Source organism: Pyrus communis, chromosome 9, assembly GCF_963583255.1.
Source record: "Pyrus communis chromosome 9, drPyrComm1.1, whole genome shotgun sequence".
Taxonomy (NCBI): domain Eukaryota; kingdom Viridiplantae; phylum Streptophyta; class Magnoliopsida; order Rosales; family Rosaceae; genus Pyrus; species Pyrus communis.
This window is the reverse complement of record NC_084811.1, coordinates 26,953,151-26,964,559: the sequence shown is the minus strand read 5'-3', so window position 1 is coordinate 26,964,559 and position 11,409 is coordinate 26,953,151. Positions and strand designations below refer to the sequence as shown.

The 11,409-nt window shown below is 37.5% G+C and overlaps 3 protein-coding genes across 3 annotated transcripts; 2 read left to right on the top strand and 1 right to left on the bottom strand.

Moving 5' to 3' along the window:
• The first annotated feature begins 369 nt into the window (after positions 1 to 369).
• LOC137746274 (myb-related protein 2-like) lies at positions 370 to 2,853 on the top strand. Its single transcript, XM_068486349.1, has 6 exons — positions 370 to 739; positions 912 to 988; positions 1,196 to 1,256; positions 1,390 to 1,495; positions 1,628 to 1,697; positions 1,792 to 2,853. Exons 1-6 carry the CDS (start codon positions 451 to 453, stop codon positions 2,533 to 2,535), a joined length of 1,347 nt encoding a protein of 448 aa, XP_068342450.1. The 5' UTR covers positions 370 to 450; the 3' UTR covers positions 2,536 to 2,853.
• Positions 2,854 to 3,774: 921 nt separating this feature from the next.
• Positions 3,775 to 7,934, top strand: LOC137746073 (Golgi SNAP receptor complex member 1-1-like). The gene is made up of 5 exons (XM_068486132.1): positions 3,775 to 4,106; positions 5,712 to 5,951; positions 6,505 to 6,663; positions 7,044 to 7,157; positions 7,558 to 7,934. Exons 1-5 carry the CDS (start codon positions 4,068 to 4,070, stop codon positions 7,669 to 7,671), a joined length of 666 nt encoding a protein of 221 aa, XP_068342233.1. The 5' UTR covers positions 3,775 to 4,067; the 3' UTR covers positions 7,672 to 7,934.
• A 519-nt stretch (positions 7,935 to 8,453) lies between these two features.
• LOC137746072 (mitogen-activated protein kinase kinase kinase 20-like) lies at positions 8,454 to 10,245 on the bottom strand. The gene is made up of 2 exons (XM_068486131.1): positions 9,594 to 10,245; positions 8,454 to 9,518 (listed from the first exon to the last, which is right to left on the bottom strand). The coding sequence occupies exons 1-2, from the start codon at positions 9,694 to 9,696 to the stop codon at positions 8,620 to 8,622; spliced, it is 1,002 nt and encodes a 333-aa protein (XP_068342232.1). The 5' UTR covers positions 9,697 to 10,245; the 3' UTR covers positions 8,454 to 8,619.
• Between the last annotated feature and the right edge of the window lie 1,164 nt (positions 10,246 to 11,409).

Below are 11,409 nucleotides of genomic sequence, written 5' to 3'. Positions count from 1 at the left end.
TTTAAGTAGAATCATTTATGTTAGCAATAAAATGAAAAGTTATAAATAAATTAAATATGAGACATTATAATTCAGTCAAGGATAATATAAGAAGAAAAAAATTACATAAAAAGAATTAACTCTGGCATTAAATATAAATGCTAACTTGGACATAAGTCAAAGGACTATAATTAATTTTTTTTTATCTTGGTTAAGGTTTTAGTCTAAAGATAATCTTTTTCAAGAATTAATATCTAGTTTTCTATATATATATCATAATCATATGGCATACCAATCCCCTCGTATCATTCGTACCCCACAAACGAATTTCGCTTGCTTTATAAAAGGCCATCTTCACCACACCCTTGGTTTGTGGCAAATACACAGATATATATTCAGGAGAGAAGAAAAGAGACATTAGGTTTTGATTCTTGAAGACAGAAAAATCTATATATATCTATACACACATAGATGATGTACCATCATCAGCTGCAGCACCACCGCCAAAACCACCGCCAACACCAACACCAACACCAGCACCAAGGAAAGAACATCATCCACTCTTCTGCTTCTTCAAGCAGAATATCGATGCCTAACATCCCATCTGAAAGGATTTTGTTTCTACAGCAAGGTGACCAAAATAGCCCAGCAGGAGATTCAGGCCTTGTCCTCTCAACCGATGCCAAACCTCGACTCAAATGGACCCTCGATCTCCATGAGCGATTTATCGAAGCAGTTAACCAGCTTGGAGGAGCGGACAGTGAGTACTACACTATAACTTCATATATAACTCTCCCTAAATAATATACTATCCAATACTACATTTATAATTCTCCCTAGCTAGCTCCCAGCTGAGAGAGCTGAGCTGATCGTTAAATTAATTCGAATTAATTAATTAATGTTATGATGATTTCCCCATGTTATATATGCAGAGGCTACTCCGAAAACAGTTATGAAACTTATGGGGATTCCAGGCCTTACGTTGTACCACTTAAAGAGTCATCTTCAGGTACTTTACTCGAATGTTTTTCTTACACCATTTAGTTCTAATCAATTAGAATGCAATTTAAGTGGCCATTTTAAAAATAAAAAGGTAACAATCAAGTATTAGTTTCATTTTCTTCGTCTCCAAGCAACAAAGTGAAACGAATTTTAATCCAGCCATTATAATTGAAATCAATTTTAAGCCAGTCATTTTTTGATTTATGTCAAACAGAAGTACAGGCTTAGCAAGAATCTGCATGGAGGACATGTTACTAGTGGCCCCACCAAAATTGGTAAGCAGAGAAGACTAATCATTTGTTCAATTCCTCCTCTTAAGATATATGTATATACTTTGATTGGTTTACACTTAATTTACAGTCGATTTTATTTAATACTTTTAATAATTTGGACAATGATATTGTATAGGTACAGGTACAGTTCCAGTTCCAGTGGCAGGAGAAAGTTTAATATCCGAAGCAAATGGAAGTCAGATGAGCACTATGAGCATTGGCATTGCACCCCAATCAAACAAGTAAGCTGGCTAGCTGCTACTCATTTCCTCACTTGATCATCTGTTAATTTTTCATTTATTTATCATCTTATAGATTACCTTAATATACGTATGAGATTTAGGCTGACAATGGCAATTCTTAATTAATTCCAGAGGTTTACATTTAAACGAAACACTAGAGATGCAAATTGAAGTCCAGAGAAGGCTACATGAGCAACTTGAGGTAAGGGCATGCGCTCGGTATCACTCAGTCGAGCAAAAGCACTTTCCCATTATAACAGCATTCTGACAATTTGTCCCGATCGAAAACCACGCAGGTTCAGCGGCACTTGCAACTTCGTATAGAGGCTCAAGGAAAATACCTACAGTCTGTGCTGGAGAAAGCCCAGGAGACACTAGGAAGACAAAACTTAGGTACAGTGGGACTTGAAGCTGCCAAAGTTCAACTCTCTGAGCTGGTGTCCAAAGTATCCTTGAACTCTGCTTTCACAGAGCTCAAAGAATTACAGGGATTGTGCCCTCAGAAAACGCAAACAAACCAGCAGCCCACCGATTGCTCAATCGACAGCTGCCTAACTTCCTGCGAAGTATCGAGAAGGGACCAGGACCAGATACACAGCAGTGGGATGCCTCTAAGACCTAATTACAATGGCAGGGCAGCAGCACTCTTGGAACATAAAGAGGCAGCACAAGATCAGCGGCCGATACTCCAAAACACCCAACTTAATTGGTGTGATGATAACATGTTTCGTTCCCCCATAAGTAAGGATGCAGAAAAAAGAATGTTCCCTGCCGCAACAAGGTCTAGTGACTTATCCATGAGCATTGGACTACAAGGAGAAAACTGGAATATCGATAGCAAAGGAAGAGACACAGATGGAAGCTTTCTAGGCCGTACGAACAGCAGGGCTGATTCAGCTAAAGTCGAGGGTGTGAAAGTTTCTCAAGGATATAGATCAGTGCCTTGCTTTGCAGCAAAACTAGACCTCAATGCTCATGATGATAATGATACTTCTTCAAGTTGCAGACAGTTTGACTTGAATGGCTTCAGCTGGAGCTAAGTAGGCTTACAGTGGGAGAATCAAAGGGATAAAAACACTGCAATTTTCAGCTTCATACCAAAGGATAGACAGAGCATGATAGCATGCTGCGAACAATTTGTTAGATCGAGCTGAAAGGAATAAGTTGCAGGACAAAGATATTCACCTATTAATTTAGATCAATTACATAACAAGTAGCTCATGCAAGCGGATGTAATATCTTTATATATATGATTGAGAGTTCCAGAACTAGGAAACAGAATGTCTTTGATCTCACGTTCGTTCAGTAAGCTCTTATATATGTTCATCCACCCACTCTCCCTGCGGGCTGTAGCATCAAGGTGCATAGCCAATGCAAATTTAAACTTATTAAAACATACATTCTGCATCAACAGATTCAACACATTAACTAGTAATTAATCAATTTCACTGTTTAACATATATAATTGAAATTGACCAAATTAAGCTGGCTAGGACTATATATATACAAACACGTTCACATTCACTACACATGATATATAATTGTTATCACTTATTTGCAAACTACTGTTATCTTTAGAACTAGCTAGGGTTTAAGTTTTAATTTGTTGTTTATATTGACTAATTAATGCTTGATTGGTGTTCAATTCACTACTTTGGGCTCAAAAATACGTTAGGATTCAACTGATAACCATGCTACAACTCTCTATAGGAGACCAATTTTGTTGCTTCCGTTATTCCAAAAGGCCGGTAATGAAAACGCAGTTGGATGGTACACAAGTACAAGACTGCATACGAATATCAATCATATACTACACACAGTACAATACTGCATACGAATATCAAGCATATACTACATACATCAGTAAACAAAAGCAACAAATTATTCAAAGTGCACATCTTTCGAGCCGGGGGGCAGGGTGGGGGATATTCCTATTCCTATTCCTATTCCAATTCAAATTGCTTGCTAATTAGGATAGAGCAAAGTAAGTACGAATAATGATTTATGCAATGTTTTATGCTACTAGTTATGAATATTTCGTGTCAAATTGATCTAAAATCGACCATTTTTACCTTTTAAATAGACAAAAGTGACAAAGAAAGACTAAATATAGCGTATGGCAAAACTTGAGAAGACCAAATTCAAGGATCAAAATTAGCATGACATTCAGCATTTTTTATGCTTTTGGTGTGCAGCTTGGATTGGATTGGATTGGATTGGGCCTCTGGTGGCATTGGTCTTTTAACATTCTTCATTTGGACCTTTTTCTCCCATTTTATTCTGGAAGAACATTAATTTAATTCTTTGTTCAGAAATTAGAACGGATCCGAAGTATCGTGAGAAGGACGCCACTGCCAAACGAACTGCCGTTGAAAATTGAAAGCAGACCGCCTGTCTCCGTCTCCGAACAACCCCCACTTGCTCAATCCTCCCAAAATCTGAAACAAGCGAACAAGAAGAAGAAGAAATTTTTGTTTCTGTTTGTGGGGAAACGTAAACGACAGCTGATTTGATTTTCACTTTTGGAAGATCGGTCTCTCTGTTTGTGTTTTTGTTTGTAGAGTCGGTGGAGATGGAGTTGCCGAGCTCATGGGACGCTCTTCGCAAACAGGTACTCCTTTTTCCTCTTCTGCGATGATCAATAATTTCCGTATGATTTCTTCCTTCTCAATTCTCAACTTTCTCGCGTAGCTGACGATTTCCTGATTTCTGTTTGGTTTGCCTTAGATGTTAGATATTTCGATTACAGCTTTGAATTCTGCAACTAGACGCGTGCTTATTGCTTTGGTCTTTTCTTTTTGTTCAAGTTGTCGGCAGGTTGTCTTGTATGAGATCAGCTGGCGTTTTTTCCTTCAAACTTTTATCGTCACTACTGGATTAGTTTGTGATTGGTGAATTAAATTGATAAATTTCCTTGGTTCTAGCACCAAATTGTTAAGTTTTAGCTTCGATCCGAACTGTAATTGCTAGGTGGAGAAATCTGATTGAAGAAAAGAATATGTAAAGTTACAAGACTTGTAATTGAGTGATGCTCAATTGCCCGCGGCAAATAGTTCTATTTGGTTAATAAAAACGAATTAAAAGAAATCCTAGTAGAAATTTCAAGTACCTTAGCAAGGCCAACAATCAAAAATTCAACTTCAACTAGCAATTTTGAATAAGGCCCCATTGTTGTATGGGACTCAAAGTTCCTATAGCATTCCTCTAATGCCACCTGTGTCATTACTTCAATCAGAACTACGATTGGAACTGTGTCGTAATGAATAACCCTCTTCTTGACACTTTCTCTCTGCATACGACTATTCAAAATAATGATTTTCCTCTATGGACATCATATAAGAACATCATCTTCAAAGCATAGTCCCAAAATGAACAGGTACTTTAGTACGGGCCTTTGAATGCCAAACAGACCTAGAAAGCCAACGTCCTCCCCTCCTCTAAAACCCTGGTAGTAAAAGGTCTAACATGAAATCACTACTATGATTTCCCACCACCTCAATTTTCAATCTTGCACACTTTAATGAAAATAGTAGATCATTGAATGTGAGCATCATACTGGTGAGTAATGATGTAATCCTCAGCTAAAGAATATTAAATATGTGCAATTTGAAAAAGTCCCAGGATATGAAAAAACAACAAAGTTGAACTGTGGTATCATCCAGGGATTGCTTATTAATTATTATTAAGCTTGTCTCTTCTAACTTCTAACTTCTAAGTCACGATACTATTTTAAAAAATGCTAAAGACTTTGTGAGAAAATTTCAAGATTCAGTTTTTGCAGCTCTTCTTTTCCTATATGCTTCTTGAACTTCTGAATTTGATTCCCTTATTGTGTTGTAAGGTTGAACATTTTGCTATCAGGAAGAAACTAGTATTAGGTGAAGCACGAATTTTCACTTGGCTTTCTGATTCCCAGTGTCACTTTTTGAGCATGAATTTTGAAAATTTGGTTTAAGCTACTGGTTTTCTGAATCTTTTAAGCGAAGGTACTTCAGCAAGACATCTAGTTTGTTTACATATCCTATAATTTAATCACATTGGCGTAATCTAAATGAGGATATTAATTTCTGCTTGTCTGTAAAGTGCATGATCATGGATATGCGATGCTAATTGTTTTCATTTGTTTCCTCTTACATGCAGTTCCCTTGATATTAAATCTGGATAGCTGGGAATTTTGCTTTCTTAAAATGATAATTTTAATCTATTGTAATTTCAGGCAAGGAAACTTGAAGCTCAGTTGGATGAGCAGATGAATTCTTATCGTAAGTTTGTGTCTGCAAAGGGTTCTACAAAAGTTGGTACTGCCGAGAATGATCTTGAATCTGGGATAGATCGACTATTAAAGCAACTCCAACAAGTAAATTCACAAATGCAAGCATGGGTTTCATCGGGAGGATCAGAAATGGTTTCTCATACCTTGACTAGACATCAAGAAATTTTCCAAGATATCACTCAGGTATTCTGGCAATCTGTCCTCTTAAATATGCTAAGGGGAACATCGGATGACAGTTTTTATTTCTTTGATCCATATATAGTTAAAGTGTCTTGAATGTGCTTTGGGTTGCTCCATAGTTCAACTGGCATGGATGACATGTGTTCTATGAGCTCTCATGCCATCTTATAATTCTCTTGAAGTGAAGACCCTTATGTTTTTAAGATGGAATTTGTATTACAGATCATTATCCAATTCCTTGTTTTTCATTTTTCATTACTATTCCAAATTCTATCTGAAGTTGGAATTGAGAGTTTGAACAGTCAAAATATGGATGAACATCTGAGCTGAGCTCTACTTTAAGTTACAGGTCTATAGTTACTATTCCTTTTTTCAGTAAGATACCTTCAGATTTCGCCTCATGCTATTTGCTGGTGAAGCGACTAAAATCCTCAATTCTGTTGAAATTTTTTGTACATTCTTTGAATCATTTGTGCAGTCTTTGCTATAAAACATATAATTCCTAAGATTGAACCCGGCAGATTTCAACTCTTTGTTAGACATGATTGAAGTGCAGGAGTTCTATCGTCTCCGAAACAGCCTTAGAGCTAAGCAAGAGCATGCTTCACTCCTTGAGGATTTTAGGGAGTTTGATCGAACAAGAGTAGACTTGGAAGATGGTGCTGAAAACGCCCTCCTGAAAGAGCATGCTGCTGTTAGCCGAAGTACAGGACAGGTACGCAAATTAAAGTGATAAATTTTTTTTGCGCATAGAGATTATGTTGGGTGGTGATGTGTTTTATTAGGAACCAGTCCTCTCCTGCATGGCATCTTTTGAGTAAAACCGAATTAATGATTATTTTAGTTAAGAATTAAAGATATATATCATATGGCTTTGACGGAAGGGAAATGGAAACTACCTGCAGCTTTTTTTTTTCCTTCATGGTTAGGAAGTAAAACAGAATTTTATTGTACAGGGTAGAACATCTCTTAGCTGATGATGGTTTAGAGTCCTTGGTCAGGCATTTTGATTGGTTTAAATCCCTTTTCTGAGGTGTGGCAAATGGAAGCATACAAATTGTGATTTATATTGAATAATCTATTCTGTTTCTGCAGGTGGATACTGTGATCTCTCAAGCTCAAGCAACCCTTGGTGCACTTGTCATTCAACGCTCCACTTTTGGTGGTATTAATTCAAAGCTCAGCAATATTGGCAGCCGCCTTCCAACGGTATAAAACTAGTAATTGTGGTCCTTGATGTTTTAGTTATTTCTTTGGCGTTTTGGTGTTACATAGGTCCCTCTTGAATGGAATTGACTATTTCTCTTTTGTTCTATGAATAAGAGTTAATGCATGCAATAGGTTAATTGCAGAAAAGTATATCACCGGTACAAAGTACACTGAAATTTTTATGCCAAAACTAGAATGAGTCCTGATATTGCGTAGTGTAGACTAAGAAAGTGACCGGTCCGAAATTCTACTGTAAAAAAGATGACTAGTATGAAGGGCAATGCAAGAGTGAATAAAAGAAATTAAGGATTTTAATCCCTTGAGATGTGTAAATCTGTCATCATATTATGTCTGTACTCTGTAGTTCCCTTCATTGACGTTCAAAGATTTGATGGTGCAGGTAAATCAAATGCTTTCTGCTATAAAGCGTAAAAAGTCTATGGATGCCATCATTCTTTCTCTCGTCGCATCTGTATGCACATTTCTCATATTTATCTACTGGTTGTCAAAGTGAGGATCTATGAAGATCAGGCATTAGAAACAGATGCCATTGTTTCTTTAATTTTTCTCGAACGAACCTGTATTACTGCAAGTGATTTGTTTCATAGGAGTACAAAATACAATGGATGCAGGCATTCCAAGCTATTTCATGTTCTTTCATTGAGTGTGAGTATCAATTTTAATTTCAAATTTTCAGCAGGGTTACAGCACGACACCAGCGTAATGATGTAAGTGACTTTGATGTATTAATGCATAGTTTGTTTGTTTTATGCATAACCGATCAAAAGAGATGGAAACAACATACTTATCCCAACTTCTCTTAAATATGTTTTTCTCCACTTTACTAAGACATTTCACGATTAACGATGACCACCAAAATACTAGAAGTGAATTACAGGCAGAGGAAGTTTGATACCATTGTTCGTAATATGTTCTTTTGTTCACAAATCACGTATCTATGTCGTTGTCTGTTTTGTTTTGGTCTTTGAAATATTTTGTAGATTTTGTTTCCAAGTCATAGAGATAACTCCCCCAATCATGCCACATTTTATTTCCGCCTTGTGTTTATCTTGTTTGTTGGCTCCAAACTAAGTAAACGGCACCATCATCACTGGGAGTGACGACTGAGTGAAAAATTAGGTCCATAATTAACAAAGCCAAGACAAGCATTCTACATGCTACAATTCCAGAATTAAGCACACCAATAGTAGATGGAATATCACCAATATTAGTGCCTCATCAGTTCAGTAGTTGCAATATTTGGACTAATATTAGATCTTAAAAAAATAAAAAAACAAAGTAAAAACGTATTTGGATACAAATTTGAATCATTTTTGTACAATTGTGTGCTTCTAAAATCGAAACTATTAACGCACATTACAATCAAAAGATACAACAATAAAGAACCTCCAGGCTCCAACATGCTTTTACTGAAATTATCACGTCAAACAGCAGCTTCATTCTACACTCCTGCTTGTATACCAAAACCCCGGGCTGGCTGAATTCTGGGTACAATGGCACCGCTTGCGTGGTACCCTGCACTCCGTTTTAAGAAACACACACCGTATGTGTGGCCTAAAGCTGAGTTAACCAACTTTACCTTCACATGACCTGGTTTTGTTGGTTGTGGCCGCGCTAGAAAGGGATGAGACAAGAGCTCTTCAGCAGTTAATCGTTTCCCAGGTTTCATGGCCAGGCAACTCTTGAGAAAATCCATGGCCATATATGAGATTCCAGCCGGAATTTTGGAAGTACGCACATGATCCAACATCTTCACGTTGTAGGAATCTACAAGATCATCAAAACCTGGCTTCAATTCCCAGGGCGACTTGCCCGCTAGCATGTCAAACACTATACAACCAAGAGACCATATATCAGAGGACTGATCTTGCTTCTCATCTTTAAAAGCTTCTGGGGATAGATACCAAGGAGTGCCTCTCCATCCACTGAATTTCTCCTTGCTTCTCTTTGCCAATCCAAAATCTGCAATCTTGGCTACAAAACCAGAACTAGAGCAAGTTGTAGCGACAGGCACAAGCAAGATATTCTCGGGCTTTAGATCGCAGTGAACATATCCACACTTGTGAACATGTTTAACACCTTCAAGAATCGACCTTGCATACCTATTAACCTCAGCTTTAGGCATTCCATGACCATTGGATCGTTGGATGAGACCATCAAGGGTTCCTCCTGCAGCAAATTCTAGCAACAAGTTGTAGACCTTGTGACCCTGGTCGGTTGTTGTGGTCTCCTCGCCAAAGCGCTTGATAATGAAAGGGCAGCCCTTAATCTCAAAGAGAACCGCAGCCTCGTGCTGAATGGACTCCGAAGCGGAGAGCTCTGCAGATTTCACGGCCATAACTGCAGGCAAATTACCAGTTAACAGACCCCTTGTTCGTTTATTTGGAGTAGCAAGAAAAACAGAAGCAAAGCTACCTTGTCCAATCAACGCTCCTCTCAACCAGCGCTCTCCGTGATTCCACATGCTCTGACTCTGACTTTCTCCTCGTATATCTTCTTCGGCCTTTCTTTTCGTCATTCCAACTGTCTAACCAGTTGCTTGCTTTATTCACAAGATAATAAGCTAGTAATTAATATTATTCTGAAGAAATTAGCGACTGGAATTTGCCAAATAGGAAGCCCTAATTAACAATCATAGTCCTACTAGGAATTGGATATTTCAAATTACCACAGCAGAATTCTGAATCAAATAGGAAAAATCAAACCAAACCCTAAAATAGAAAGAAGCCCCAAATATTTCATAAAGAAAATTCAAAATTCAAACGTATCTGAGTCGACCGTTGCGGAGGGCTCGTATTTCTCTGCACGGAGGGCAGCAACAGTGGAAGCGAGAACCGGCGGCTGGAACTGAAGACGACGTCGTCGCTTTGGAGGAGAGGGAATCCACCAAGTGGAAGAACGGAATAGCAGAGACTAGAGAATTGATGTTGAGGAAGAAGAAAGAGAACAGCAGTTCGAGGGGAAAACACAAATGCGATTTGGTGGAGTAAAGCTCACGCAAAGCTCTATGTATTCCGAAAAACAAATGGGAAGCGAATCAAAGCATATGGCCCATAAATACATTTGCTGCAGGTACGAAGCAAAAAATTATTCGACCAAAAACCAGAAAATTATCGACCAAAAAACAGAAAATTAAGACTTGTATATTGTCACCAATAAATACATTACAAAATTGATTTAAAATTTTAGTCTCCTTAACATTATCCTCGCACTAAATAATACTAAAGCACATATTTCACTAAAATATAGTACTTTTGAATCCAAGTATCAATTCATTAGTTTCCCCACCATGATGAATGTTTTTTAGTGTTTGAATATTGGTTAATTGTTTTTAGTGTTCATTAATGATTTTCAATTTGTCCAGTGTTTTAATATCATAAACCTTTTTATGGATAAGAATTACGTTGGTATATTGCTCAATTTGCAGCTCGAGACAATATTTGTTTTAGTCAGACCAGATTGGTGAGCGGTCCAATATAGCACTTAGACATGCCTCCTTTTAATTGCATTGGGCCTTGGGCTCCCTCTTCTTCTTTGGGCTTTGACCTTTCTTGAGATTATCGGGGACTTTTTTCAAACCTATACTATCTTGAGGATCGAAATGGACCCTAAGTTAACAAGTGTAAAGAACCAACATTATATAAACTATTATGAGGCGATGGTGATTGAATCCGGCAAGAACAACAATTGAGTTTACTACTCGAGAGTAATGCATGCAATCATGTAAGATTTTTAAGCAATCATTTTCGGACCAAAAATTTAATTTCAAGTTTTGATTGATTGCTTTCTTTCTTGTCTTGCAGGCACGATGGATGGTGAAGAAAAGAAAAGAAAAACAATACACGATACTTTCACTCTAGGCCCTGATAATGAGATATTTTCACTCATAATAAGGCCCATAGCCATACAGCAAACTCCAAACCCTGACCTACATCTTCCCAACTTTCAATTTTAACAAGAAATATTGTTTATCCTAAATTTTGTGAATCTTCACCCACATAATACCAAAAAGGAAAATTTCAATCCAACTTTTGTTCTGTCAAGTGTCAGCACACACACTAACACACCACACGCCTTTATCATTTTTCTTTTGACTGGAATTGCGAGAGAAACAAAAAAGGCGCAACACTTATTATCGTGTCGACTTGAGATAGAAATGTCACAAGCTACTAAATCATGTTTTTCTTTCAATCCTTTCTCAATTTGTCCGTGAAAATTTAGAAAGTAATAA